This window comes from Mobula birostris, chromosome 28 (assembly GCF_030028105.1).
Source record: "Mobula birostris isolate sMobBir1 chromosome 28, sMobBir1.hap1, whole genome shotgun sequence".
NCBI lineage: Eukaryota > Metazoa > Chordata > Chondrichthyes > Myliobatiformes > Myliobatidae > Mobula > Mobula birostris.
The window spans coordinates 2,675,113-2,701,566 of record NC_092397.1 but is presented as its reverse complement, the minus strand read 5'-3'; the positions used below and the strand labels follow the sequence as shown (position 1 = coordinate 2,701,566).

At 54.4% G+C, this 26,454-nt stretch overlaps 1 protein-coding gene across 1 annotated transcript in view; it reads left to right on the top strand.

Moving 5' to 3' along the window:
* vps51 (VPS51 subunit of GARP complex) overlaps positions 1-20,510 on the top strand; it is a 29,077-nt gene extending 8,567 nt beyond the window's left edge. The window contains exons 4-10 of the mRNA XM_072245770.1: positions 135-354; positions 1,530-2,274; positions 4,073-4,285; positions 5,346-5,564; positions 10,521-10,642; positions 19,047-19,134; positions 20,239-20,510. Of these exons, the coding sequence (XP_072101871.1) occupies positions 135-354; positions 1,530-2,274; positions 4,073-4,285; positions 5,346-5,564; positions 10,521-10,642; positions 19,047-19,134; positions 20,239-20,499 (1,868 nt within the window). The 3' untranslated portion in view covers positions 20,500-20,510. The remainder of the gene's footprint in view (positions 1-134; positions 355-1,529; positions 2,275-4,072; positions 4,286-5,345; positions 5,565-10,520; positions 10,643-19,046; positions 19,135-20,238) is intronic.
* The last annotated feature ends 5,944 nt before the right edge of the window (positions 20,511-26,454 follow it).

The window sequence follows — 26,454 nt, the reverse complement described above, 5'->3', positions numbered from 1 at the left end:
AAGCTGATGGGAATTGGGAAGGGGAGGGTGGTTTTGGTAGGTGTTAGAGCCCGATGTGAATTGGAACATTGTTTGGTATGGACCGGTTGGGCCGAGCAGCTCAGTGATGGTTCCCCCGTTGTCTTGTCTTCCAGGCGTGCATGCTCTCCTGCGCAAGCTGCAGTTCCTGTTCGAGCTGCCTGCCCGGCTGAAGAAGTGCGTGGAGCTGGAGGCGTACGGGCAGGCGGTGCGCTACTACACCAAGGCGCGCTCCGTCCTGCTGCAGTACCAGCTGATGCCCTCTTTCCAGGGCATCCACGACGACTGCAGCAAGATCATGGCTGACCTCGCCCACAGGCTCCGCGTCCAGTTCAGGTGCAGGAGCGCCGGCTCGTCACGTCTCCTGCCCCCTCCCACTCCTAGAGTCCGCAGCACAGAAACAGGCCCTTCAGCCCATCTAGTCCATGCCTAGACCCACCGACCCGCACCCAGACCTCTCCCATCTATGCATTGTGGAAGTCATTGCCACGTGAGGGCGGAAGTTGATGAGTTCTTGATTAGTCAGGGCGTCAAGGGTTACGGGGGAGAAGGCAGGAGAATGGGGTTGAGAGAGAAACTAAATCAGCCATGATGGAATGGCGGAGCAGACTCGATGGGCCGAACAGCCTAATTCTGCTCCTGTGTCTCATGGTCTTAAAAGCTCCCACATCCTTTCAAATGCCCCCAATGGCGTTTGTCCCAAGTAGCCTCTGACAACCAGGTCCTGCTCCTGACTTGGTTAGCGAGCCTGGCGGAACCGTTTGCGCCAACGGGAGACGGGGCAAAAGCGGGTTGGCAGGGCTTTAAGACCTTTCAGGCAGATGGGACACATCAGCCATTGTTTGCAGCTCATCGAGGAGAAGGAAAACCCCAGATCTCAAACCTCCGCTGCCTTGTGGCTATACCCACTAGTGGGAAAGGCTTTGGGAGTGAACCTCGTTTGTGGGGGGGGGAGAAATCTGGAGCAGGAAGGCAGGAGAATGGGGTTGGGAGGGGCAATAAATGAGTCATGATGAAATGGTGGAGCAGACTCGATGGGCCGAATGGCCTATTTCTGGCGGACAGTCAGAGACTTCTCCCTCTGGCAGGAGAGAGCAAGGAGGTTTAAGGGGCGAGGATCTGAGGCAGGGTTTCTCTCACAGTCAAAAGGGTCAGCACGGGCAAGTGGGCCGAAGGGCATCTTCGTGCCCCGTCCCATTCAGTGACTCAATAGTTGTCATTCGACTGGGAAAGGGTTTGTGTTGCTTGGTTATGGGGGAGCCAGCACGCCCCAAAGGGCTGAATGGCCTTCAGTACGGAACCTTCCCTGTGGCAAGTAGTGTGGTGGACTTGCTGGGGGAGCAGTTCATTGCTTCCTCGCTCCCTCCCTCCCCTAGTCCCTCAGCACCTCTCCCTCCGTCCTCCACGTACTCCCTCGGCCCCTCCACCTGTCGCGCTCTCCCCCGTCCCCCGCGCGCCACCAACCTCTCCCCTCTGTCCGGCTGACGACTGACCGCTGTCCCCCACCCTAGGGAGGGCGGCTCGAGCGCCCAACAGCTGGCCGAGTGCGTGGACCTGCTGCTGCGCCTGGGGGAGCCGGCGGAGTCCCTCTGCGACGAGTTCCTGTCGCACGCCCGCAGCCGGCTGGAGGGGCAACTGCGGGGTCTGGAATCCGGCGCTGGCAGCACCTCGCCCCCCGCCGCCGACTTCCTGGAATTCGTGGACGCCGGCTGCCACGGCTTCGTCAGCGACACCTGCCTGCTCATCGCCTCCTACCAGGAGCTTTTCGTCCGGCGGCCAGCCGCGGCCGGCAGTGACGTGGCCCCCATGGCCAACGCCAAGCTCCAGGCTTTCGTCCGCCAGCTGATGGGCCGCTACTTCTCGCTGGTGGAGGGGCGCGTGGCGGCCGAGAGAGGCGTGGCGGACAACTCGCTGCTGGTCCGGGGCTTGGACCGCATCCACCGCCGACTCCAGGCGGTCGAGAGGCTGCTGCCCGGCTCAGGGCTGGGGGCCGAGGGAGCGGAGATCGTGGCGCGCGCTGCCCGCGGGCGCCTTGGCCAGTACCTGGAGGCCCTGCGCGGCTTCCTGGCCGACTCGTTGACCGACGTGCGCCAGTCGCTGGCCGCGCCCCGCGTTCTGGGCAAGGACGGACCCGGCCTGTCGGAGCTGCTCGCCACCCTGTCTGCCTCCCTGCTGAACCAGGTCAAGTCAGTGCTCGCCTCCGTCCACCTTTTCATTGCCAAGGACATCACCTTCTCCGATAAGCCCTTCTTCAAGGTGAGAGTGCTGCGGAGGAGCTTCACGCCGACATCCCAGCCGCTAAACCCCCGTTTCCCACTGCTCCCTGTTTGTCTGACCCTCCCTAACCCAAACGTCCTTCGAATATGGTGAGGGGCTTTGGGCCCCTTATATAAGAAAGGTCGTGCTGACATTGGAGAGGGTGCCTGAGAATGATACTGGGAATGAAAGGGTTAACCTATGAGGAGTGATTGATGGCCCTGGGCCTTGACTCACTGGAGCTTCGAAGAATGAGGGGGGATCTAGCTGAAACCTATTGAATAGTGAAAAGTCTAGGTAGACTGAGTGTGGGGGGGGGGGGATGTTTCTTTTGGTGGGGGAGTCTAAGACAAGAGGGCACGGCTTCAGAATAGAGGGGGGTGCCCTTTTAGAATGGCAACGAGGGTGAGTTTCCTTCGCCAGAGGGTGGTGAATTTGTGGAATTCATTGCCACAGGGGCAATGGGTATATTTAAAGCAGGGGCTTGTGGGTTCCTGATTAGTCAGGGCGTCAGGGAGAAGGCAGGAGACTGAGGTTGAGAAGGGTGAGAGATCAGCCATGACGGAATGCTGGAGCAGATTCGATGGGCCGAATGGCTTAATTGTTCTCCATTGTCCTATGGTCTGATAAGCTCCTACTGTGATGATGAGAGGCATTGATCGTGTGGATAGTCAGAGGCTTTTTCCCAGGGCTGAAATGGCTGCCACAAGAGGACACAGGTTTAAGGTGGTTGGAAGTAGGTACAGGGGTAAGTTTTTTATGCAGAGAGGTGAGTGCGTGGAATGGGCTGCCGGCGATGGTGGTGGAGGGGGATACAATAGGGTCTTTTAAGAGACTCCTGGACAGGTACATGGAGCTCAGAAAAATAGAGGGCTATGGGTCACCTCAGTAATTTCTAAAGTAAGTACATGTTCAGCACATCATTGTGGGCCGAAGGGCCTGTATTGTGCTGTAGGTTTTCTGTGTTTCTATGTTGCCTATTAAATACCCTGAGCGTCTCAAATAGACTTTGACAACCAAGTCCAGCTCCTGACCTTCACATGTGGCTTAGCCACCAAGCCCGGCGGAACAGTTTCTACTGACAGGAGAAGGGCAAAGGCAGGTTCCTGGCATCTTAGAAACCAGTCGCTTTGGGCAGACGGGGCTTGTCAGCCGCGGTTGGCAGCTCACCTTGGAGAAGGAAAACTCTGATCTCAAACCTCCGCTGCCTTGTGGCTATACCCACCCACGGGGAAGGCTTTGGGAGTGAACCCCGAGGGAAAAATCTGGAGCCGGGGTCCCTAAGACAGTCCTACGTTGAGTTCAATGCCGATGGGCAACTCCTGCGACACTGCCGGTGCCAAACTGCGTCGGTCTCTGCCGTTCCTTTGCATTCATCAGCTGTGTGGAGAGGGGGAGCCTGCTGCGTGGACAACAGCTCACTCTCCATATCATACTGCCCTGGCTTGCCTACTGGCTTATAGCCTCTGCTGAGACTTGGAGGGTGCTGGAAGAAGGCAGTACCGGGAAGGTTTGGGAAACTGCTGGGAATTCAGAGGTTCAGGAAGATGGAGGATGACGGCTCTATTTCTTGATCTTCTGGGAATTTGGACATTCAGGGAGATGGGGGTGTCTTCCCTGTCTCTCGATCTGGGAATTTGGAGGTTCAGGGAGATGGGGGGGTGACGGCCCTGTCTCTCGATCTGGGAATTTGGAGTTTCAGGGAGATGGGGGGTGACGGCTCTGTCTTTCGATCTTCTGGGAATTTGGATGTTCAGGGAGATGGGGGTGACGGCTCTGTCTCTCGATATCTCTGCAGGGGGAGTTCTGTAGCCAGGGTGTGCGTGAGGGTCTCATTGTCGCCTTCATCAGACATGTGTGCCAGACTGCGCGGCAGTTCTGCGAGACGACCGGCGAGAAGAGCTCAACTCCGCCTGGGCTGCTGCTCCTGCTCAGCCGCCTCTGCCTCGACTACGAGACGTCCACTGTCAGCTACATCCTCACGCTGACCGACGAGCAGTTCCTCGGCCAGGTCAGTGATGCCCATCCCCCCCCCCCCCACCTTTCTCAGATGGGGCAGCGTAGAGGGAGCTTCACTCTGTGCCTGACCCCGGGAGTGTGTGATGGGACGGTGCAGAGGGAGATTCACAGATTCACTCTGTGTCTGACCCAGGGAGTGTGTGATGGGACGGTGCGGAGGGAGCTTCACTCTGTGTCTGACCCCGGGAGTGTGTGATGGGACGGTGCGGAGGGAGCTTCACTCTGTGTCTGACCCCGGGAGTGTGTGATGGGACGGTGTAGAGGGAGCATCACTGTGTCTGACCCTGGGAGTGTGTGATGGGACGGTGCGGAGGGAGCTTCACTCAGTGTCTGACCCCAGGAGTGTGTGATGGGACAGTGTGGAGGGAGCTTCACTCTGTGTCTGACCCCGGGAGTGTGTGATGGGACAGTGTGGAGGGAGTGTGTGTGATGGGACGGAGCGGAGGGAGTATGTGTGATGGGACGGAGCGGAGGGAGTATGTGTGATGGGACGGAGCGGAGGGAGTGTGTGTGATGGGACAGTGCAGAGGTAGAGTGTGTGTGATGGGACGATGTGGAAGGAGTGTGTGATGGGATGGTGCAGAGGTAGAGTATGTGTTGGGAGCCTCACTCTGTGTCTGACTCTAGGAGCGTGTGTTGGGATGGTGCGGAGGGAGTGTGTGTGTGTGTTGGGACAGTGCGGAGGGAGTGTGAGTGATGGGACGGTGTGGAGGGAGTGTGTGTGATGGGACGGAGCGGAGGGAGTGTGAGTGATGGGACAGTGCGGAGGGAGTGTGAGTGATGGGACGGTGCGGAGGGAGTGTGTGTGATGGGACGGAGCGGAGGGAGTGTGTGTGATGGGACGGTGCGGAGATAGTGTGTGTGATGGGACGGAGCGGAGGGAGTGTGTGTGATGGGACGGAGCGGAGGGAGTGTGTGTGATGGGACGGTGCGGAGATAGTGTGTGTGTGATGGGACGGAGCGGAGGGAGTGTGTGTGATGGGACGGAGCGGAGGTAGAGTATGTGTTAGGAGCCTCACTCTGTGTTTGGCTGTGTTGTCCGCTCCACACAGGACCATTCGCCGGTGACGCCGGTGACGGTGCTGTGCGCGGATGCCCGCGAGTCGGCGCAGCGGCTCCTAAACCACTACGTGAAGGTGCAGGGGCTGAACGTCTCGCAGATGCTGCGCAAGAGCGTGGAGACGCGCGACTGGATCAACACCATTGAACCACGCAACGTGCGGGCCGTGATGAAGCGGGTGGTGGAGGACATCACCTCCATCGACGTGCAGGTGAGGACGCGGTCACCACGGGAACCGGACGGTGACGGGAGGGAGGCAGAGACGCCAGGCAGGATAGTGGAACGCTGCTCTCGCAGGATGAGGGAAGGCAGCAGACTTCCAGTGTCCCTGCCGACTACGACTGCGAGAAGGGTGTCCAGCTGCAGCTTCTAGCGCTCCACGTTACGGAGTTGGAGCTGGAACCGGATGAACTCCGGATCATCCGGGAGGCTGAGGGGGTGGTCGATAGGACACATACAGAGGGAGTTACACCCAAGGATTAAAGAATTAAGGAGCCAGTGCAGATTACCCCTGTGGCCATCCCCCTCAACAACAGGTATACCACTTTGAATACTGTTGGGCTGGGGGAATGACCTACCAGAGAAAAGTCCCAGCAGCCAGGCCTCTGGCACTGACTGACTTTCATTCAGAAGGGATGCGAGCTGTGGAGATAGTGGATTCATTAGTGAAGGAAACAGAAAGGAGGTTCTGTGGAGAAGAATGAGATTCCCGGATGTTACAGTTGCAAGAAAAAGTTGTCAACCCTTTGCAATAACTTGGCTTTCTGCATTAATTACTCATAAAGTGCAGTCTGATCTTAATCTAAAATCACGATAAGGCACACACAATCTATTTAAAGTAAGAACAGACAAAACTTGTCAATACTGAGTACACCATTCACAGTCTAGATTCAAGAAAAGTATGTGAACCTCTGGGGTAATGCTTTCTGCGAAAGCTATTTGGAGTCAGGCGTTCCAATCAATGAGATGAGATTGGAGGTGTGGGTTGTGGAGGTTCCCTGCCCTATAAAAAAGACACACAAAGTCAGGTTACTGACAGAGCTTGCTCTTCCCAACAAAGATCTGTTGACGTGCACTATGCCTCAATCAAAACAACTTTCAGAGGATCTTAGAAGAATTGTAGAGATGCATGAAGCTGGAAAAGGCTACAGAAACGTGCTAGTGAGGCCAGATGTAGGAAGATTATACAGTTTGATACATGGCTAAGGAGCTGGTGCAGGAGGGAGAGCATAAGATCTTTGGATCATTGGGCTCTCTTCCAGGGAAGGTGGGACCTGTACAGAAGAGATGGATTTCACCTGAACTGAAGCGGGACTAATATCCTAGTGGGAAGGTTTACTAGTGTGGGGTTTAAACTAGAGTTGCAGGGAGACAGGAACCAGAGCATCAGAACGGCTAGTGGAGAGGTTGTGGAGGCAGATGTTGTTAAGACCTCAGACAAAGTCCAGAATCAAAAGGTTGAGCTTGGTGTGACTAGTGTCCTGAGCTGCGTATATTTCAGTGCAGGAAGTATCGTAGGAAAGGCAGGTGAGCTCAGGGCATGGTGCAACACATGGAATTATGATGTGGTAGTCATGAATGAGACTTGGTTGCGGGAGGGGCAGGATTGGCAGCTCAGTATTCCGGGGTCTCCATATTTTTAGACGTGGACAAAGTGGGAGGGATTGGAGGAGGAGGGGTGGTGTTCCTCGTCAAGGGAAAACGTCATGGCAGTGCTCCGTCAGGACGGACTGGAAAGCTCGGGTAGTGAGGCATTTTGGATGGAGCTGAGAAATAAGAAAGGTAAGACCACGTTAGTGGGGCTATGTTACAGACCACCCGACAGTCTGTGGGATTTAGAGGAACAAATTTGTAAAGAGCTTGCAGATTGTTGCAAGAAACATACGGTTGTTACGGTAACTTTACACTTATTGACTCTGCCTCCCGGACTGTAAAAGGACTGGATGGGGTAGAGTTTGTCAAATGTGTTCAGGAAAGATTCCTTCATCAGTACATAGAAGTCCCAACGAGAGACTGTGGGATACTGGATCTACCGTGAGGGAATGAGACAGGGCAGGTGACTGAAGTTTGTGCAGGGAATGATCATAATGCCATTGGTTTCAAAGTAAATATGCAAAATGATAGGTCTGGTCCATGGGTTGAGATTCTAAACTGGAGAAAGGCCAATTTTGATGGTATCGGAAATGATCTAGCAAGTGTGGATAGGGACAGGCTGTTTCCTGGCAAAGGTGTACTTGGTAAATGGGAGGCCTTCAAAAGTGAAATTTTGAGGGTACAAAGCTTGTATGTGCCTGCCGGAATAAACAGTAAAGATAACAGGGTGTAGGGAACCTTGGTTTTCAAGAGATATTGAGGCCCTGTTAAGAAAAAAGAGGAGGCACATGGCTGGTGAAGGTAGGTAGGAACAAATGAGGTGTTTGTGGAGTACAAGAAATCAGGAAGGCTAAGAGGGCATGAGGTTACCTAAGCAGACAAGGGATACTTCAGATATGTTAAGAGCAAAAGGATTGTAAGGGATAAGACTGGTCCTTTGGAAGACCAGAGCGGTAATCTATGTGTGGAGCTAAAACAGACGGGGGGAGACCTTAAATGAATACTGTAAGTACTCAGGAGACAGAAACAGAGTCTGCAGAAGTGAGGCAATGCAACATTGACTTCATGCACCTATACAGATTACAGAGGAGGAGGTGTTTGCTGTCTTGGGAAAATTAAGGTGGATAAATCCCCAGGGCTTAACAAAGTGTTTGTTGGACGTTGCGGGAGGCAAGCACAGAAATTGCCGGAGCCCTGGCAGAGATATTTAAATCATCCTTCGCGACAGGAGAGGTACCAGAGGATTGGAGGATTGCCAGCGTTTTTCTGCTGTTTAAGAAAGGCTCTAAAAGTAAACCAGCAAATTATAGGCTGGTGAGTCTGACATCAGTAGTGGAAAAGTTATTAAGAGGTATTCTAAGGGACCGGATATATGAATATCTGGCTGGATGTGGACTGATTAGGATAGTCAGCAAGGCTTCATGCTTGGCAAGTCATGTCTAACCGATCTTACAGAGTTTTTCAAGGAAGTTACCAGGAAAGTGGATGAAGGCAGGGCAGTGGATGTTGTCTACATGGACTTTAGTAAGGCATTTGACAAGGTCCCACATGGGAGGCTGGTCAAGAAGGTTCAGTCACTTGGCAGTCAGGGTGAGGTAGTAAACTGGATTAGACATTGTCTTTGTGGGAGAAGACAGAGAGTGGTAGTAGATGGTTGCCTCTCTGACTGGAGGCCTGTGACTAGTGGAGTGCCACAGGGATCGGTGCTGGGTCTATCGTTGTTTGTCATCCATTATCAACGATCAACGTGGTTAACTGGATCAGCAAGTCTGTGGATGACACCGAGATTGGGGGTGTGGTGGACATCGAGGAAGACTGCCGTGGCTCGCAGTGGGATCTGCATCAGCTGGAAAAATGGGATGAAAAAATACAGATGGAATTTAATGCAGACAAGTGCGAGGTGTTGTACTTCGGTAGGACCAACCAGGGTGTGTCTTACACAGTGAACAGTCGGGCACTGAGGAGTGTGGTAGAACAAAGGCGTCTGGAAATACAGGTCCATAATTCACTGAAAGTGGCGTCACAGATAGATGGTCTCGTAAAGAAAGCTTTTGGCACATTGGCCTTCGGTGTATTTGTACAGGAGATGGGATGCGATGTTATGTTGAGGTTGTATAAGACATTGATGAGGCCTAATTTGGAGTATTATGTGTGGTTTTGATCACCTACCTACAGGAAAAATGTAAATAAGGTTGAAAGAGTGCAGAGGACAATTTACAAGGATGTTGCTCGGTCTGGAGCACCTGAGTCATAGGGAAAGGCTAAATAGAGTCATAGAGAAGTACAGAACAGAATTATGCCTTTCAGCCCATCTAGTCCGTACCGAAAACCATTTAAATTGCCTACTCCCATCGACCTGCATAGCCCTCCATATCCCTTTTTCCAACCTCAGTGGAAAAAGCCTGCTTTCATTTACCCTATCTATAGTATACCCCTCATAATTTTGTATACCTCTAAAATCTCTCAATGTTATAAAGAATAGAGTCTTAACATATTCAACCTTTCCATATAAATCAGGCCCTGCAGACCCGGCAACATCCTTGTTGTAAATTTTCTCTGTACTCTTTGAAATTTATTTACATCTTTCCTGTAGGTCGGTGACCAAAACTGCGCACAATACTCCAAATTAGGCCTCACCAACATCTTATACAACTTCAACATAACATCCCAACTCCTGTACTCAGTAGGTTAGGAATTTATTCCTCGGAACATAGAAGATTGATGGGAGACCTGATAGAAGTATACAAAATTATGAAGGATATAGATAGGGTAAATGCAAGAAGTTTTTTTCCACTGAGGTTGGTTGGGACTACAACCAGAGGTCATGGGTTAAGGGTGAAAGGTGAAAAGTTTAAGAGGAACAGGAGGGGAAACTCGTTCACTCAGAGGGTGGTGAGAGTATGGAATGAGCTGCCAGCACACGTGGTGCATGGGAGTGTGATTTCAATGTTTAAGAGAAGTTTGGATAGGTACTTGGATGGTTGAGGTACAGAAGGCTATGGTCCTGGTGCAGGGTGATGGGAATAGGCAGATTGAATGGCTCAGCATGGACTAGATGGGCAGAAGGGCCTGTTCCTGTGCTGGACTTTTTTATGACACTGTGGTTCTAGCCACCAGCCGTGACCCAGCCTCGGTCGGACAAAACTCTCTCACCTTGCACCAGGAGTTCTCCCCTTTTATACCCTGCAAAGCCCCCTGCACCGGTGCTGTTCCGTGCATTCGGTACCTGCTCTGACACGAGGATCTCACCTTCCCCAGACAAACACGGTTTTCACCATTATCCATTATTACGACTGCAGACGCGTACTCTCTTAACGTTCAAAAATATTGCAGTGGACTGGTTCTCAAAACAATCCCTCTCCAGACTAACCCCATTTCATCTTCCAGACCTCCATTTTCTTTGAGCAAATGCCAAGGAGGAATGCCGTTTAACCCTTTCCTCACAGAATCCCAAGTGGCCGTCCCTTTATTGTGAACCTGTGCCCTCTGTCTGGGGCACCGGGCCTGTTTGTCCGCAGTGGCTCAGGGTCTGAGCCGAGCCCCGTGTAACCATGCCGTGTGTACTCCTGTGCAGGTTGGACTGCTGTACGAGGAAGGTGTGAGGAAGGCCCACAGCAGCGATTCCAGCAAGAGAACCTTCTCGGTGTACAGCAGCTCCCGGCAGCAGTCACGCTACACCCCCAGCTACACCCCCAGGTAGGCGGGCTGTGGGGAAGGCAGGGGGGTGGTGAGGAGCGTTGTCCCCATCGGATCGGGAACAGGGAAAACACGTGTCCGAGGCTGTGCCGCGCCGCCGTCTCGCTTCTTGCGAGTTCCGATTTATTTCTCGCGCGTACATTGAAACATACAGAGAAATGGCCCCCAAACAGCCGTTACGTGTGAGGCAACACTTTGTGGCCGGTTGTCTCTGGTGCCCCCGATGTGGCCTCCTCTACGTCGCGGGACCACTTCGTCGAGCACCTCTCCATCCGCCAAAATCAGAACTTCCCGGTGGCCAGCCGCTTAAATTCCCATTCCCATTCCCATTCCGACATGCCAAGATGAGGCCACTCTCAGGGTGAAGCAGCAACAGCTGATATCCTGTTTGTGTGGCCTCCCAACATGATGGCATTAACATCAATTTCTTCTGGTTTGTAAAATAAAATTCCCTCCCCCTCCCCTTTTCTTATATTCCCTACTCTGACCTCTCCCTGGGGTCCCCCCACCTTTCCCTTTCTCCTCTCCTATCAGATTCCTTCCTCTCCCCTGGCTTCACCTACCACCTTCCATATACCCTCCCCCCCTTCCCCCCTCCCCTGCCTTTTTATTTTGGTGCCTCCTCGCTCCCTTTCCAGTCCCGATGAAGGGTCTCGGCCCGAAACGTCGACTGTTTATTCGTTTCCGTAGATGCTGCCTGACCCGCTGAGTTCCCCCAGTGTTTTGTCTGTGTTGCTCTGGATTTCCAGCATCTCTCGCGGTAGATCGATGCGTTGTTCACGTTAACGGCAAACGCGCCCCAAGGATGCACCGTGGGCAGCCCGCGCGAGTCGTCACACACCCGGGGCCCGCGTGGCACGCCCACACTGCTCAGCAGAACAACGCGGGACACAGCAAGCCGCAAATCAGCGACGGCAAACCGCCGGCACGCTAGCGTGGGGTTTAGCGTGACGCCGTTACAGCCCGGGGCGCCGGAGTTTTCAGAGTTCAATTCCAGCGTTCTCCGGAAGCAAGTTTGTACGCTACTTCCAGTGAACATGCAGATTTCCTCTGGGTGCTCTGTTTCCTCCCACAGTCCAAAGAGGTACCGGTTGGTGGGTTAATTGGTCATTGTAAATTGTTCTGTGGTTAGGCTGGGGTTAAATCGGTGGGCTGCTGGGTGGGGTACCTCATCGGGCCAGAACGGCCTGTACTGATCTGTACTTGGAAATAAATAAATAGTTTGCCCAAATGCCCAGCAGAACAACACAACTGGCCAAACAACAGCAAAACAAGCACCTGGCCTGCACACACACACACACACTCACTCACTGCTCCAGCTTCAGAACAGGCCTGCAGTCTTCAGTCTTCGGCTATTGTGCTTCAACCTCTGGCCTTTGGTATGGATTCCCGGATGAGCCGTTGACAGGACCCTAACCTCCAGGCTGGCACCTCAGGGCACGCCGATTGACTAGCCCTCGCACAGACTCCCGCCGGCGGCGGATGCCCTCTGTCACCCGTGCACGTCAATCACCGGCGCTGGCGGAGCATCCGGCTGGTGTGCGGTGCAGGCCTGCGTCAAGCAGCCTACGGGGTATCCGCGTGCCTCTCCGGTGCTTCTGGGAGAAGGGGGTGAGAGTGAGTATCAGACCACTGGCAAATGATGCTGGAGAGATAGTAATGGAGGACAACAAAATAGCGAACGAACTAAACATTTTGCATCAGTCTTCACTGTGGAAGCCGAACCCTGCTTCTATATCTCATGGTCTTATTGAAGGAACATGGGGAAGATAACTGCTGTACTGGGGCAGTCTCGGACCAGGGGACACAGATGGAGTGGATGTGGAGAGGATGTTTCCTATAGTGGGTGGAGTCTAGGACCAGAGGACACAGATAGAGTGGATGTGGAGAGGATGTTTCCCATAGTGGGAGAGTCTAGGACCAGAGGACACAGATAGAGTGGATGTGGAGAGGATGTTTCCCATAGTGGGAGAGTCTAGGACCAGAGGACACAGATAGAGTGGATGTGGAGAGGATGTTTCCTGTAGTGAGGGAGTCTAGGAGCAGAGGACACAGATAGAGTGGATGTGGAGAGGATGTTTCCTATGGTGGGGGAGTCTAGGGCCAGAGGGCACAGATAGAGTGGATGTGGAGAGGATGTTTCCTATAGTGGGGGAGTCTAGGACCAGAGGACACAGATGGAGTGGATGTGGAGAGGATGTTTCCTGTAGTGAGGGAGTCTAGGAGCAGAGGACACAGATAGAGTGGATGTGGAGAGGATGTCTCCTATAGTGGGGAGTCTAGGACCAGAGGACACAGATAGAGTGGATGTGGAGAGGATGTCTCCTATAGTGGGAGAGTCTAGGACCAGAGGACACAGATAGAGTGGATGTGGAGAGGATGTCTCCTGTAGTGGGGGAGTCTAGGACCAGAGGACACAGATAGAGTGGATGTGGAGAGGATGTCTCCTATCGTGGGGGAGTCTAGGACCAGAGGCCACAGATAGAGTGGATGTGGAGAGGATGTCTCCTATCGTGGGGGAGTCTAGGACCAGAGGCCACAGATAGAGTGGATGTGGAGAGGATGTTTCCTATAGTGGGGGAATCAAGGACCAGAGGGCACAGATAGAGTGGATGTGGAGAGGATGTCTCCTATAGTGGGGGAGTCTAGGACCAGAGGCCACAGATAGAGTGGATGTGGAGAGGATGTTTCCTATAGTGGGGGAATCTAGGACCAGAGGGCACAGATAGAGTGGATGTGGAGAGGATGTTTCCTATAGTTGGGGAATCTTGGACCAGAGGGCACAGATAGAATGGATGTGGAGAGGATGTCTCCTATGGTGGGTGAGTCTAGGACCAGAGGACACAGATAGAGTGGATGTGGAGAGGATGTCTCCTATAGTGGGGGAGTCTAGAACCAGAGGACACAGATAGAGTGGATGTGGAGAGGATGTTTCCTATAGTGGGGGAATCTAGGACCAGAGGGCACAGATAGAGTGGATGTGGAGAGGATGTTTCCTATAGTTGGGGAATCTAGGACCAGAGGACACAGAGTGGATGTGGAGAGGATGTTTCCTATAGTGGGGGAGTCTAGGACCAGAGGACACAGGTAGAGTGGATGTGGAGAAGATGTTTCCTATAGTGGGGGAGTCTAGGACCAGAGGACACAGATAGAGTGGATGTGGAGAGGATGTCTCCTATAGTGGGGGAGTCTAGGACCAGAGGACACAGATAGAGTGGATGTGGAGAGGATGTTTCCTGTAGTGAGGGAGTCTAGGAGCAGAGGACACAGATAGCGTGGATGTGGAGAGGATGTTTCCTATAGTGGGGGAGTCTAGGAGCAGAGGACACAGATAGAGTGGATATGGAGAGGGTGTTTCCTATAGTGGGGGAGTCTAGGACCAGAGGACACAGATAGGGTGAATGTGGAGAGGATGTTTCCTGTAGTGAGGGAGTTTAGGACCAGATGGCACAACCTCAAAATAGAGGGACGTCCCTTTAGAACGGAGATGAGGAGGAATTTCTTTAGCCAGAAGGTGGTGAATTTGTGGAATTCTTTGCCTGAGACGGCTGTGGAGGCTGTTATTGGGTATATTTAAAACGAAGGTTGATAAGTTCTTGATTAGTACGGGCATCAATGGTTATGGGGAGAAGGCAGGAGAATGGGGTTGAGAGGGATAATAAATCAGCCATGATGGAATGGTGGAGCTGACTGGATGGACTGAATGGCCTGATTCTGCTCCTATGTGTTATGGTCTTGTATTTCTGGACTGCTGATTCAGAAACACGTTCAAATCACGTCCAAATGTTCAAAGTGCATAGGTTACCGGGGGCATGAATGGTCAGTGCAATGGTGTTACAGCTGAGGGGTGGAGTTCAAAGTTCAATCCCAGCACCGTCTGTGAGGAGTTTGTACTTTCCGCAAACACATGGGTTTCCTCGGAGCTCTGGTCTCCTCCCGCAGTCCAATGCCGTACCGGTCAGTAGAGTAATTGGTGGCTGTAAATTGTCCCGATTGAACACAAGAAGTTCTGCAGAGGCTGGAAATCCAGGGCAACCCACACAAGTGTGTCTCTGCTCGGGTTAACTGGGCAGTGCCTGTCCCTAGCTGTATCTCAAATCCCTACCTCGCCTGTCAGGAAGAATGGTATTAGAAAGAAAATCAGCCGTGTTGGAACGGCTGAGCAGGCTCGACGGGCCGAGTGGCCTGGTAGTGCTCCTGTGTCTTCCGGATGGAGGAAATGGGAATGGAAGAGTCCATCTGGCCCCGTGAGCCTGCTGTGCGTGTCGGTGAGATTTAGCGGAGGATGCACTAACAGGCCGCTCGGATCGTCAAGCACCCAGTTTTCTACTCATCCCAGTGAATTCCTTTTACTTCCCTCTCCATCCCATCAACCCCACCACCCCACGATTCAAGGGTTAAAAAACCAGGGGTACAACGCCCCATATTCTGTCTGTGGAGCCTCCAACCTGACAGCGTTAATGTCGATTTCTCTAACGTCTGGTAATTTCTCCCCCTTCCCTCCCCTTCTCTCTTTTCTATTCCTCATCCTGGCTCCCCCCTCACCCTTCTCCTCACCTACCCATCACCACCTCACGTACCCATCACCACCTCACGTACCCATCACCACCTCACCTACCATCGCCTCCTCACGTACCCATCACCTCCTCACCTACCCATCAACTCCTCACCTACCGTCACCTCCTCATGTACCCATCACCACCTCACGTACCCATCACCACCTCATGTACCCATCGCCTCCTCACGTACCCATCGCCTCCTCACGTACCCATCGCCTCCTCACCTACCCATCGCCTCCTCACGTACCCATCGCCTCCTCACCTACCCATCGCCTCCTCACCTACCCATCGCCTCCTCACGTACCCATCACCTCCTCAGCTACCCACCACCTCCTCACCTACCCATCACCTCCTCACCTACCCATCGCCTCCTCACCTACCCATCGCCTCCTCACGTACCCATCGCCACCTCACGTACACATCGCCTCCTCACCTACCCATCACCACCTCACCTACCCGTCACCTCCTCACCTACCGTCACCTCCTCACCTACCCATCACCTCCTCACCTACCATCACCTCCTCACCTACCATCACCTCCTCACGTACCCATCGCCTCCTCACGTACCCATCGCCCCCTCACGTACCCATCGCCCCCTCACGTACCCATCGCCACCTCACCTACCCATCGCCTCCTCACCTACCCATCGCCTCCTCACCTACCGTCACCTCCTCACCTACCGTCACCTCCTCACCTACCGTCACCTCCTCACCTACCGTCACCTCCTCACGTACCCATCACCACCTCACGTACCCATCACCACCTCACGTACCCATCACCTCCTCACGTACACATCACCTCCTCACCTACCCATCACCACCTCACCTACCCATCACCTCCTCACCTACCCATCACCTCCTCACGTACCCATCACCTCCTCACCTACCCATCACCTCCTCACCTACCGTCACCACCTCACCTACCGTCACCTCCTCACCTACCGTCACCTCCTCACGTACCCATCACCTCCTCACCTACCATCACCTCCTCACCTACCATCACCTCCTCACCTACCCATCACCACCTCACGTACCCATCACCTCCTCACCTACCCATCACCACCTCACCTACCGTCACCTCCTCACGTACCCATCACCACCTCACGTACCCATCACCTCCTCACCTACCCATCACCTCCTCACCTACCCATCACCACCTCACCTACCGTCACCTCCTCACGTACCCATCACCACCTCACGTACCCATCACCTCCTCACCTACCCATCACCTCCTCACCTACCCATCACCTCCTCACCTACCGTCTCCTCCTCACGTACCCACCACCTCCTCACGTACCCATCACCTCCTCACGTACCCATCACCTCCTCACGTACCCATCACCACCTCACGTACCCATCACCACCTCACCTACCCATCACCACCTCACGTACCCATCACCTCCTCACCTACCGTCACCTCACCTCCTCACCTACCGTCACCTCCTCACCTACCGTCACCTCCTCACCTGCCCATCACCTCCTCACCTACCCATCACCACCTCACCTACCCATCACCACCTCACCTACCCATCGTCTCCTCACCTACCCATCACCACCTCACGTACCCATCACCTCCTCACCTACCATCACCTCCTCACCTACCCATCACCACCTCACCTACCGTCACCTCCTCACGTACCCATCACCACCTCACGTACCCATCACCTCCTCACCTACCCATCACCTCCTCACCTACCCATCACCTCCTCACCTACCGTCTCCTCCTCACGTACCCACCACCTCCTCACGTACCCATCACCTCCTCACGTACCCATCACCTCCTCACGTACCCATCACCACCTCACGTACCCATCACCACCTCACCTACCCATCACCACCTCACGTACCCATCACCTCCTCACCTACCGTCACCTCACCTCCTCACCTACCGTCACCTCCTCACCTACCGTCACCTCCTCACCTGCCCATCACCTCCTCACCTACCCATCACCACCTCACCTACCCATCGTCTCCTCACCTACCCATCACCACCTCACGTACCCATCACCTCCTCACCTACCATCACCTCCTCACCTACCCATCACCACCTCACGTACACATCACCACCTCACGTACACATCACCTCCTCACGTACACATCACCTCCTCACGTACACATCACCTCCTCACATACCCATCACTTCCTCACCTACCATCAACTCCTCACCTACCATCAACTCCTCACCTACCATCAACTCCTCACCTACCATCACCTCCTCACCTGCCCATCACCTCCTCACCTACCCATCACCACCTCACCTACCCATCGTCTCCTCACCTACCCATCGTCTCCTCACCTACCCATCACCACCTCACGTACCCATCACCACCTCACGTACCCATCACCTCCTCACCTACCGTCACCTCCTCACCTACCGTCACCTCCTCACCTACCGTCACCTCCTCACCTACCCATCACCACCTCACCTACCCATTGTCTCCTCACCTACCCATCAACACCTCACGTACCCATCACCTCCTCACCTACCATCACCTCCTCACCTACCATCACCTCCTCACCTACCATCACCACCTCACGTACACATCACCTCCTCACGTACACATCACCTCCTCACGTACACATCACCTCCTCACGTACACACCACCTCCTCACGTACACACCACCTCCTCACCTACCCACCACCTCCTCACCTACCCATCACCACCTCACGTACCCATCACCACCTCACGTACCCATCACCACCTCACGTACCCATCACCTCCTCACCTACCCATCACCACCTCAAGTACACATCACCTCCTCACGTACCCATCACCTCCTCACGTACCCATCACCACCTCACGTACCCATCACCTCCTCACCAACCGTCACCTCCTCACCAACCGTCACCTCCTCACCTACCGTCACCTCCTCACCTACCGTCACCTCCTCACCTACCGTCACCTCCTCACCTACCCATCACCACCTCACCTACCCATCACCACCTCACCTACCCATCACCACCTCACCTACCCATTGTCTCCTCACCTACCCATTGTCTCCTCACCGTACCCATCACCTCCTCACCTACCATCACCTCCTCACCTACCATCACCTCCTCACCTACCCATCACCACCTCACGTACACATCACTCCTCACGTACACATCACCCTCCTCACGTACACACCACCTCCTCACGTACACACCACCTCCTCACCTACCCATCACCACCTCACCTACCCATCACCTCCTCACCTACCCATCACCACCTCAAGTACACATCACCTCCTCACGTACCCATCACCTCCTCACGTACCCATCACCTCCTCACGTACCCATCACCTCCTCACGTACCCATCACTTCCTCACGTACCCCTCATCTCCTCACGTACCCATCGCCTCCCCACGTACCCATCGCCTCCCCACGTACCCATCGCCTCCTCACCTACCCATCACCTCCTCCTTCCCGTTCTCCCACGGTCCTCTCTCCTCTCCTATCAGATTCCTCCTTCCTCAGCCCGTTACCTCTTCCACCTATCCCCTTTCAGCTTCTTACTTCATCTGGCGTCACCTATCACCTTCCAGCTTGTCCTCCTGCCTCTCCCCCCCCCCCCCCCACCTTACTCTGCCTTCTACCCCGTTCCTTTCCAGTCCTGGTCTGAAGCTTTGACTGTTCATTCCCTTCCATAGGGTGCTGCCTGACCTGCTGGGTGCCTCTCGCATTCTCAGACCGTGGACCGTAAGAATTAGGAGCAGGATTAGGCATTTGTTCCACCATTTCCCCTCTCAGCCCCAGACTACTTCCTTCTCCCGGTATCACCCGCCGCCACCCCCCCTCTCCAGCCCCATCGACTCTGAGGGTCTGTCATGCCTGTCTCTCACTCTCTCCTCTCCGTCCCCGCCAGCGCCCCCATGGACGCCAACCTGCTGAGTAACATCCAGAAGCTGTTCTCCGAGCGGATCGACATCTTCAGCCCCGTCGAGTTCAACAAGGTGAGAGTGCATCCAACCTCCCCCCACTCTTTTCCCCCTCCCTGCCGGCTGGCTCTGGTTCAGTGGGGCAGGTGGTGTCCTGTTGGGGAGAGAGGTGTGGGCAGTGGGGTGGGAGGGGTAGGGGTGTAGAGAGGGGCTGGGTCTCTGGGGAGGGCTGGTTAGAGGGGAATCACCAGCCGGCTCTTCGACCCCCAGATATCGTCAAATGGCACAGCGGGTAGTGCTGCTACCACCCAGCTCCAGAGACCCAGGTATGATCCCGACCTTTCACTGTGTGTGTGTGTCTGTGTGCGTGTGTGTGTGTCTGCGTGTGTGAGACCATGTGGGTTTCCCTTGGGTGACCTGATTCCCTTCCCCATTCTAACTTTGCACGGGTGGGGTCAGCGGGTTAATCGGCTGCCGTGAATTGTACCCGCCCCTCAGTGCTGGTGAAATGAGATTGGTGGGTTAATCAGCCGCTGCAAATTCCCCCTCCCCCCAAGTGCAAGTGAAGTGGGGGTTTGGTGAGTTAATCGCCTGCTGTAAATTCTGCCGCCCCCCCAAATAGTGTAGGTGAAGGGGGGGGCGTTCGTGGGTTAATCGCCCGCTGTAAGTTGTTCCCCCCCCCCCCAGTGCAGGTGAAGGGGGGGGTCAGGGGTCTGTGAGTTAATTGGCTGCTGTGAATTGTCTCCCCCCCCCCCCCAGTGCAGGTGAAGGGGGATTGGTGAATTAATCGCCCGCAGTAAATTGTCTGTTTCCGCCCCCCCCACCAGTGCAGGTGAAGGGGAGGGTGGTTCGGTGAGTTAATCGTCCACTGTAAATTGCCCCCCCCCCCCAGATTGTGCCGGTGAAGAGGGGATGTTGGTGGGTTAATCGGCTGCTGTGAATTGTCTCTCCCCCCAGTGCAAGTGAAGGGGGGGGGGTTGGTGGGTTAATTGGCTGCTGTGAATTGTCTCACTCCATTGCAGGTGAAGGTAGGGTCGGGGGTCTGTGAGTTAATCGGCCGCTGTGAATTGCCCCCCCCCCCCAACACCGCCTTGTTGTCGATTCTGGAGGGAGGGTGACAGGCATTCCTTGTTGCTGCACCCCACCCCCCGGGCTAACACGATCGCTCCCCGCTCCCAGGTCTCTGTGCTGACGGGCATCATCAAGATCAGCCTGAAGACTTTCCTAGAGTGCGTGCGCCTGCGCTCGTTCGGCCGCTACGGGCTGCAGCAGATTCAGGTGGACTGCCAGTACCTGCAGCTGTACCTGTGGCGTTTCGCCTCCGACGAGAACCTGGTGCATTTCCTGCTCGACGAGATCCTGGCCAGTACTGCCCACCGCTGCCTGGACCCCGTCACCATGGAGCAGAGTGTCATCGAGGTCATCTGTGAGAGGGGCTGAACTCCCCCATTCCCATCCCGTCTGTTCACTGCCCTCTGCTGCCCCTCCCCTCCCGTCCCGTCCTCTCCCTGTGCTTCCCCTCCCCTCCCATCCCGTCCTCTCCCCTCCCGTCCCGTCCTCTCCCTGTGCTTCCCCTCCCCTCCTGTCCTATCCTCTCCCCTCCCGTCCCATCCCCTCCCCTCCCCTCCCGTCCTGTCCTCTCCCTGCCCTCTGCCGCCCGTCCCCACCTCTCCCTGTGCTTCCCCTCCCCTCCTGTCCTATCCTCTCCCCTCCCGTCCCATCCCCTCCCCTCCCCTCCCGTCCTGTCCTCTCCCTGCCCTCTGCCGCCCGTCCCCACCTCTCCCTGTGCTTCCCCTCCCCTCTTGTCCCCTCCTCTCCTCTCCCTGTGCTTCCCCTCCCATCCCGTCCTCTCCCCTCCCGTCCTGTCCTCTCCCTGTGCTTCCCCTCCCCTCCCGTCCCATCCTCTCCCTGTGCTTCCCCTCCCCTCCCATCCCATCCTCTCCCCTCCCGTCCCATCCTTTCCCTGTGCTTCCCCTCCCCTCCAGTCCTCTCCTCTCCCTGTGCTTCCCCTCCCCTCCCATCCCATCCTCTCCCTGTGCTTCTCCTCCCCTCCCATCCCGTCCTCTCCCCTCCCGTCCTGTCCTCTCCCTGTGCTTCCCCTCCCCTCCCGTCCTCTCCTCTCCCTGTGCTTCCCCTCCCCTCCCATCCCATCCTCTCCCTGTGCTTCCCCTCCCCTCCCATCCCGTCCTCTCCCCTCCCGTCCTGTCCTCTCCCTGTGCTTCCCCTCCCCTCCCGTCCTGTCCTCTCCCTGTGCTTCCCCTCCCCTCCCGTCCTCTCCTCTCCCTGTGCTTCCCCTCCCCTCCCGTCCCATCCTCTCCCTGTGCTTCCCCTCCCCTCCAGTCCTATCCTCTCCCCTCCTGTCCCATCCTCTCCCTGTGCTTCCCCTCCCCTCCTATCCCGTCCTCTCCCCTCCCGTCCCGTCCTCTCCCTGTGCTTCCCCTCCCCTCCCCTCCCGTCCTCTCCCTGCCCTGTGCTTCCCCTCCCCTCCTCTTCCTGTGCTTCCCCTCCCCTCCCGTCCGCTCCCCTCCCCTCCCATCCCGTCCCATCCCCTCCCCTCCCATCCAGTTCTCTCCCTGCCCTGTGCTACCCCATCCTTCCCATCCTGTTTATTCGCTGCCCTGTGCCACCTCCTGTCAGGTCCTCCCCCGCTCTGTGCTTCCGCTCCCCTCCCGTCCTGTCCCCGCCCTGCCCTGTGTCGATCCTCCTGCCCGATCCTCCCCCTGCCCTGTGCTTCCCCTCCCCTCCTGTGTCGATCCTCCCGTCCCGTCCTTTCCCTGCCTGGTGCTGCCCCTCCCATCACGTCCTCTCCCTGCCCTGTGTCGATCCTCCTGCCCGATTCTCCCCCTGCCCTGTGCTTCCGCTCCCCTCCTGTGTCGATCCTCCCGTCCCGTCCTTTCCCTGCCCTGTGTCGATCCTCCCGTCCCGTCCTTTCCCTGTCTGGTGCTACCCCTCCCATGAAACAGGAATAATGGGAGACCATTCCACCCCTCCAGGTCTCTCCTGTCCCCATGGCTTCCCGGGATCCCTGAGCATCTTGATGTTTTCTCTTTGCCGTCTCTGTGGGTGGACTTGACATCTCTTGTCCCGACAGTGTCGAGGTTTGGACAGTGCGTGACTTCTCCCTGGGGTCTGTTCCTTTTTAAGCTCTGCACCTTCTCAACACTACTCCAAAAGAAATCTAATTTATAAAACTACAGTGTGTCAGAGCCTGATTGTAGCTCCAAACCCCAAACAAGTCTCACTCGTCCCTACCCCTGAGATGGGGGTTTGGGTGAGATCTTCCCAAAGGCCCAGCGAGACTCGTTCCACCCCACCCCTCTTCCCTTTGCGATCTGCCCCCACCTTCCCTTCAGCGTCTCACTCCCGTGGAGTAGGGTCTCCCTCCTTCACCCTTGCTCCCTGTGGGGGTACAGGTGTATATTTTTGACAGTCAGCTGGGAGATGAACTCGCAGACTGACTGCTCCACACAAGAGTGTGACGTTCGATTCATGTGTATATACTTTGTGGGGAAATAAATCTACGTTCCGTCTGAATTTGATGTTTTCTTTATTCCGTTTGTGGGATCTGATTTATAGTGTTATGTGGCAATGAAACAGGCCCTTTGGCCCATCCTGTTCATACTGACCATCAGACTAGTGGAAAAGTAGAAATAAAGCAGTGAGGTAGTGTTCATGGGTTCAATCTCCATTCAGAAGTCGGATGGCAGAGGGGAAGAAGCTGTTCCTGAACCACTGAGTGTGTGTCTTCAGGCCCCTGTACCTCCTCCCTGATGGTAGCAATGAGAAGAGGGCATGTCCTGGGTGATGGGGGTCCTTAATGATGGATGCTGCCTTTCTGAGGCATCGCTGCTTGAAGATGTCCTGGATACTACAGAGGCCGGTGCCCGTGATGGAGCTGACTGAGTTTGCAACTTTCAACAGCTTATTTCGATCCTGTGCAGTAGCCCCCTCACCCCATACCAGACGATGATGCAGCCAGTCAGAATGCTCCCCACGGTATATCTGTGGAAATATGCGAGTGTTTTTGATGAGAAACCAAATCTCCTCAAACTCCTAATGAAATATAGCCACTGACGTGCCTTCTTTGTAGCCGCATCGATGTGTTGGGCCCAGGATAGATCCTCAGAGATGCTGACACCCAGGAACTTAAAATTGCTCACTCTCTCTACTTCTGTCCCCTCCATGAGGACCGCGTCCTACCCTTCCTGAAGTCCACAATCAGCTCTTTGGTCTGACTGACGTTGAGTGCGAGGTTGTTGCTGCGGCACCACTCCACCAGCTGGTACATCTGGCTCTTGTACGCCCTCCCGTCACCATGTACGACCTTGAGAGCCGTCCTCCTGTAGGCACTCTCAGCAAAACAGTGAAATGCAACAGAATCCACGGGAAAGAAACGTACAACCAACACCGACAAACATTGGGTGCGCTACAGGGGACGGATAATAAAAGATAATCAAGTATTATTGAGAACGCAAGTTGTCAGGGTCCTTGAAAGTGAGTCTGTAGGTTGTGGCAACACACATCAAAGTTACTGGTGAACGCAGCAGGCCAGGCAGCATCTCTAGGAAGAGGTACAGTCGACGTTTCAGGCCGAGAGTAGGTTGTGGAATCAGTTCAGTGTTGTGATGTGAAATTATCCCCTCTGGTTCAGGAGCCTGATGGTTGAGGGGTAATAACTGTTGCTGAACCTGGTGGTGTGAGTCCTGACGGCTCCTGTACCTCCTGCCTGATGGCAGCAGGAGCAATGGAGGAGGAGGTGTCAGACGCAGGCGGACGGAACGGGTTCAGGTAAGGATTTTGGCTTATTCTCACTGACTTACCTCGTGAACTTAGTTTTTGCAGCGGCAGAACCCTGCAAAATGTAAATAAACTTCTAAGTGCAAACTTCTAAATCTTTCCATCCATGTACCTGTCTAATGTTCCCTACGGGAGGGAGTGGGGATGAGCTCCCACTGTCTAGCATGTGTCTCAAAAAGCCTCTGACAAACCAAGTCCATTCCCTGGCCTTCGTGTGTACCTCAGCTACTAACCCCGGAAGAACAATTTCTACTGTTAGGAGAAGATGGGTTACTAACACCTTAAAGCAGTCACTTTGGGCAGACAGGCTTGTCTGTTGTGTTTGCAGTTCATCCAGGAGAAGATCTCAAACCTCCGCTGCCTTGCGGCTATACGCACTCGTGGGGAAGGCTTCGGGAGTAAACCTCCAGGGAAAAATCCTCAGCTGGACTCCCTAAATATTCCCAATACCTTGGTCTCAACAGACTTACTACATCCTCTCCACATCCACTCTACCTGTGTCCTCTGGTCCTAGACTCCCCCACTACAGGATACATCCTCTCCACATCCACTCTATCTGTGCCCTCTGGTCCTAGACTCCCCCACTACAGAAAACATCCTCTCCACATCCACTCTATCTGTGTCCTCTGGTCCTAGACTCCCCCACTATAGGAAACATCCTCTCCACATCCACTCTATCTGTGTCCTCTGATCCTAGACTCCCCCACTATAGGAAACATCCTCTCCACATCCACTCTATCTGTGTCCTCTGGTCCTAGACTCCCCCACTATAGGAAACATCCTCTCCACATCCACTCTATCTGTGCCCTCTGGTCCTAGACTCCCCCACTACAGGAAACATTCTCTCCACATCCACTCTATCTGTGTCCTCTGGTCCTAGACTCCCCCACTATGGGAAACATCCTCTCCACATCCGCTCTATCTGTGTCCTCTGGTCCTAGACTCCCCCACTATAGGAAACATCCTCTCCACATCCACTCTATCTGTGTCCTCTGGTCCTAGACTCCCCCACTACAGGAAACATCCTCTCCACATCCACTCTATCTGTGTCCTCTGATCCTAGACTCACCCACCATAGGAAACATCCTCTCCACATCCACTCTATCTGTGTCCTCTGGTCCTAGACTCCCCCACTATAGGAAACATCCTCTCCACATCCACTCTATCTGTGTCCTCTGATCCTAGACTCCCCACTATAGGAAACATCCTCTCCACATCCATTCTATCTGTGTCCTCTGGTCCTAGACTCTCCCACTACAGGAAACATCCTCTCCACATCCACTCTATCTGTGTCCTCTGGTCCTAGACTACCCCGCTATAGGAAACATTTTCTCCACGTCCATTCGGTCTAGGCCTTTCAGTATTCACAAACACTATAAAATCTGCAGATGCTGGAAATCCAAAGCAACACACACAAAATGCTGGAGGAACTCAGCGGTCAGGCAGCATCTATGGGAAAGAGTAAACAGCCAATGTTTCCAGCTAGCCTCTTTCCCCTCCCCCCACCTTTTATCTTCGACATCTCCTCACTTCCCTCTGGCCTTGGCCCGAAACAACAACTGTTTATTCGTTTCAATAGATGCCTCCTGACCTGCTGAGTTCCTCCAGCATTTTGTGTCTGTTTCTTTCAATATTTGATAGGTTTCAATAAAATCCCTCCTCATTTTTCTAATCACCAGAGAGTACAGGACCTGAGCCATCAAACACTCCTCGTTCTTTAACCATTTCATTCCTGGAATCATTATCCTGAGCCTCCTCTGGACTCTTTCCAATGTCAGCACATTCTTTCTGAGATAAAGGACCCAAAACTGCTCGCAATACTCCAAGTGTGGTCTAACCAATGCCTTATAAAGCTTCAGCGTCACATCCTCGCTCTTACATTCCAAACACAAGAGATTCTGCAGATACTGGAAAGCCAGACTAACACTAACGCACACGCAATGGTGGAGAAACTCAGCAGCGTCTGTGGAGAAGAATAAGGATTTGACGTTTTGGGCCGAGATCCTTCATCAGGGATAATATTCTAGTCCTCTCGAAATGAATGTTAACTTTGCATCTGCCTTCCTTACCACCGACTCAACCTCCAAATCAGCCTTCAGGGAATCCTGCACACACCCAGACAAGTATGCAAATTTAACTTGTAGTCTCTCTGACTCTGCTCTCTGGGTGTCAGCTGTAAAGAAGCGAATGATTTATTTTCTTAGGCGATGGGGAGAGTTTAGTTGCGTCCATCGTTGTCGGATCTGAACCTGGTCATTCAGATGAAGTAAGGAAATGCTTTGGTAATACTTTATGGTTCTGTGAGGGAGCTGCGGAGCTCAGTGAGGGATCTGGGGGGCTCAATGAGGGATCTGGGGTGTTCAGTGAGGGAGCTGCCCAGCTCAGTGAGGGATCTAGGGTGTTCTGTGAGGGAGCTGCCCAGTACTGTGAGGGATCTCGTTTCCATCAGATACAAGGGAGGACAAGGGGGGGGAGGAGCCGTGATACTCAGTCTCTGATTGGTGAACCGAACAACGCGAATTTCTTAGCGTTGATTGGCTGCCCAGCCGTCGCCTTGTGGCGGTTGTGGCTTGTGATTGGCGGACGGGGAGTGGTTAC